This window comes from Plectropomus leopardus, unplaced genomic scaffold (assembly GCF_008729295.1).
Source record: "Plectropomus leopardus isolate mb unplaced genomic scaffold, YSFRI_Pleo_2.0 unplaced_scaffold3926, whole genome shotgun sequence".
Classification (NCBI taxonomy): domain Eukaryota; kingdom Metazoa; phylum Chordata; class Actinopteri; order Perciformes; family Serranidae; genus Plectropomus; species Plectropomus leopardus.
In genome coordinates this window covers 1-3,156 of record NW_024642972.1, presented here as the reverse complement: position 1 = coordinate 3,156, position 3,156 = coordinate 1, and the positions used below count along the sequence as shown (strand labels likewise).

General features: G+C 41.2%; 1 protein-coding gene across 1 annotated transcript; it reads left to right on the top strand.

The window, feature by feature from the left end:
• Positions 1-12: 12 nt before the first annotated feature.
• On the top strand, positions 13-3,150 carry LOC121938986 (cofilin-2-like; the record flags this gene model as incomplete). Its single annotated transcript, XM_042482141.1, has 2 exons — positions 13-130; positions 2,804-3,150. Coding segments are annotated over exons 1-2 (350 nt in total), but the record flags the coding sequence as incomplete, so codon positions are not given.
• Between the last annotated feature and the right edge of the window lie 6 nt (positions 3,151-3,156).

Sequence of the window (3,156 nt, the reverse complement as noted above, 5' to 3'; positions counted from 1 at the left end):
TTTCTCCCTCCCCTCCTCCTCCTCCTGCTCCTCCTGCTCCGGTCGGACGGCCACATTCCCCGCTACCTTTCACCCCGGAGAAACCCTGATCTGACGGCGAAGCAGCGCGGACAAACCCCGGGACAACATGGTAAGAAGCTCCGGAGCCTCTCCCCGGACTCTGCTGCTGAATGTAGCCGGGGCAGGGCGCGGTGAGGCGGGCTGCGGCCGGCCGGGGGACCGTTATGTGGCTCCGCTGGTAGCGTGTTAGCCAGCATGGCTGCCGCTCCGTTTCTCCGCCGCTCCGCCCGGTAGTCGGTCTGAGCCGCTCCCTGACCCAGCCTGCGGTACCGGTCTGTGGTCCGGGGACAGCACCGGGTGGTTTTCTGAATGTTTGAGTGTAACGGTCCGTGTTCCGCGCCGGGCCGGGCCGGGCCGGGCCTGCCCCCAGGCCGTGTGGCCCGGGGCGGCCATCTTATCCCCGCTGTGGTCCCGCTGGGCTGACCGGCCCGCGGCCCGCTGCCCCCGGACACACCGACACACCGGCCCGGAGCACCGGAGCACCGGGGCCCAGCGAGCCGTGGGAGCCGGGTCAGCAGGCCCGGTTTATTCCCGGTACCGTTAGTTAGACACACACACACACACACACACACACACACACACACAGAGACTCTGCAGTCTGTGTGTGTGTGTGTGTGTGTGTGTGTGTGTGTGTGTGTGTGTGTGTGTGTGTGTGTGTGAAGGCCTGCAGTAACTCTTAATAACCAGTCAAACCAGCACAGAACCAGTTTATTCAGAGTTAATGAAAGTTTATTTATAACTGATTTTCTGATCGCTGATCGATCCGCTGATCGTCGATCAGTTTATTGTTTGATGTGTTAAAGTGATGAAAATTAAATTAATTTAACTATGAAATCAAACAGAATCAATCAGCTGAATAACTCAGCTGATCAATAATTTGATCAATAACTGTCTGTCTGCTATGCAGCTCCTTTAAAGTCACTTAAAATTAATTTTTAAAATATGAAAATGAATAAAAAGTCTTAAATTAAAACTTTTCTAATTTTCACAAAAACTGGATTGAATTTAATTTCTCAATCTTTAACTTGTGTTAAAACTTTTCTGGCATTAAAGTTTATATTTAAGTCAATCAATCAGATCAATTAAAAATATCAATAATTGTTGACCAAAAATACTTCTCAAAGAGATTTTTTTTTCTTAAAACTGTGATGAATGAAAAAGTGTCGACATCTGAAAACCATCAAAGATTAAATCTCCTGTTTGAAGATTTCAGTGACCGAGTAAAAATCTATGTTTTATTGATCCAATGTATCAGAGTAAAAATCTATGTTTTATTGATCCAATGTATCAGAGTAAAAATCTATGTTTTATTGATCTAATGTAGAATCATAAAATAAAAGTTGGTAGAAATATAAAAACTCCAGCAAAGTACAGATACTCCCAACAAATATCTAAATAAATCAACAAAGTTTTATTCGGCTACTTTTTTTACATTGTACCTCGCCCCAAACAGGAATAATTAAATCAAAAAAGTTAAGATTAATTCACTAATATAAAAATATTAGTGAATTATTAAGGCATAAATATGTTCATAAAGTCACAACAAAAATGGGGACAAACAGAATTCTGAGTCTTCGTCTGAAGCTCAGTGAGTTTAGTTTGTCGGCTGATTAAATAAAATAAAAAATAAAATCGCATCTTTTTAATGAAATGATTGAAAGTAGCAGGAAATGAAACATCTCTTCAATCAGTGATGAAATCAGTGATCTTTGTTTATTTCAGCTGATTCATCAGCTGACTATGACATCATCAGTGATGTCACACTGACAGAGGCTCCACTCTGATGTTTGATTGGATAAATGAATTAATCAATAGTTTCGATTATTAATCAGTGTTTGTTAAGTCTGAGCGATAACAGAAAAAAATCTGATATTCAGATATTGACCAAAATTAGATTCATGCAATTATCAGGGCTTTTTTTTTTTTTTAAGAAAAATAAAAAGGTTCAAACATTATTTTCAAAATTTGCCTTTTTTCCCCTATGGGCTCAAATGCTTTAAAAAAACTGCCAAAAACATTTAAAAAAGCCAAAAGTTTTTCCTCAACATCATTAAAAACAAACTTACAAAAAGTATTCGAAATGTTTTCTTTAAAATTGTTTTAAAAAATCACTGAAATGTTTTCTTTAAAAATCACTAAAACATGGGAGAAAAAGCTATCGTAAAAAAATGACATAAATATAAAGTGCCAGAATGTTTTGTTAAAAATTGCCTAAACTTTTTAAAGAAAAGAAAAATGCCAAAAGAAATTTAATAGTCAAAAAGAAAATTAAAAAAGTGCACTTTTTTTGTAGCAAAATCTTTTCAATCAAAACAATTTAAAAAAAACCAACAATTTTTCGAGAAACATGCCTTCGAATGTAGTTTTTCTTTAAAAAGCAGGACTATAATATATACAAATGCATCAATTTAAAGTTGTCTGTCCCTCCCCTAAAGCTAAAATAAAAGCATCAGTCCCTCCACAGCCCCCCCACCCCCCCATAAATAACTAACAGTCCCTAAATTATATTTAAATATTCAGTTGTAATCCTCTTCTGGATTCACTGTTTTAATAATAAATGTTTTGCCTCAAAGTCCTGGAAAAGTCCTGGAAAACGTGTGTATGAACTGTGATGTAATGGAGGGGAGATTAGCAGGTAAAGTACTCGAGTACTTCAGTAAATGTGTTTATCTGAGCGGACCCTTTATGAACGTGTGTGTGTGTGTGTGTGCGTGTGCGTGCGTACGTGTGCACGTACCTACAGGCGTCAGGTGTGACAGTGAACGATGAGGTCATCAGGGTGTTTAACGACATGAAGGTGAGGAAGAGTTCGACTCAGGAGGAGGTGAAGAAGAGGAAGAAGGCGGTGCTGTTCTGCCTCAGCGAGGACAAGAAGAAGATTATCGTGGAGGAGGGGAAGCAGATCCTGGTGGGCGACATCGGCGAGACCGTGGACGACCCCTACGCCTGCTTCGTCAAGCTCCTCCCCCCCGAGGACTGCAGATACGGCCTGTATGACGCCACCTACGAGACCAAGGAGTCCAAGAAGGAGGACCTGGTCTTCATCTTTTGGTACTGCAGCTCCTCCTCCTCTGCACCTCCTCTGTCACTGCACCT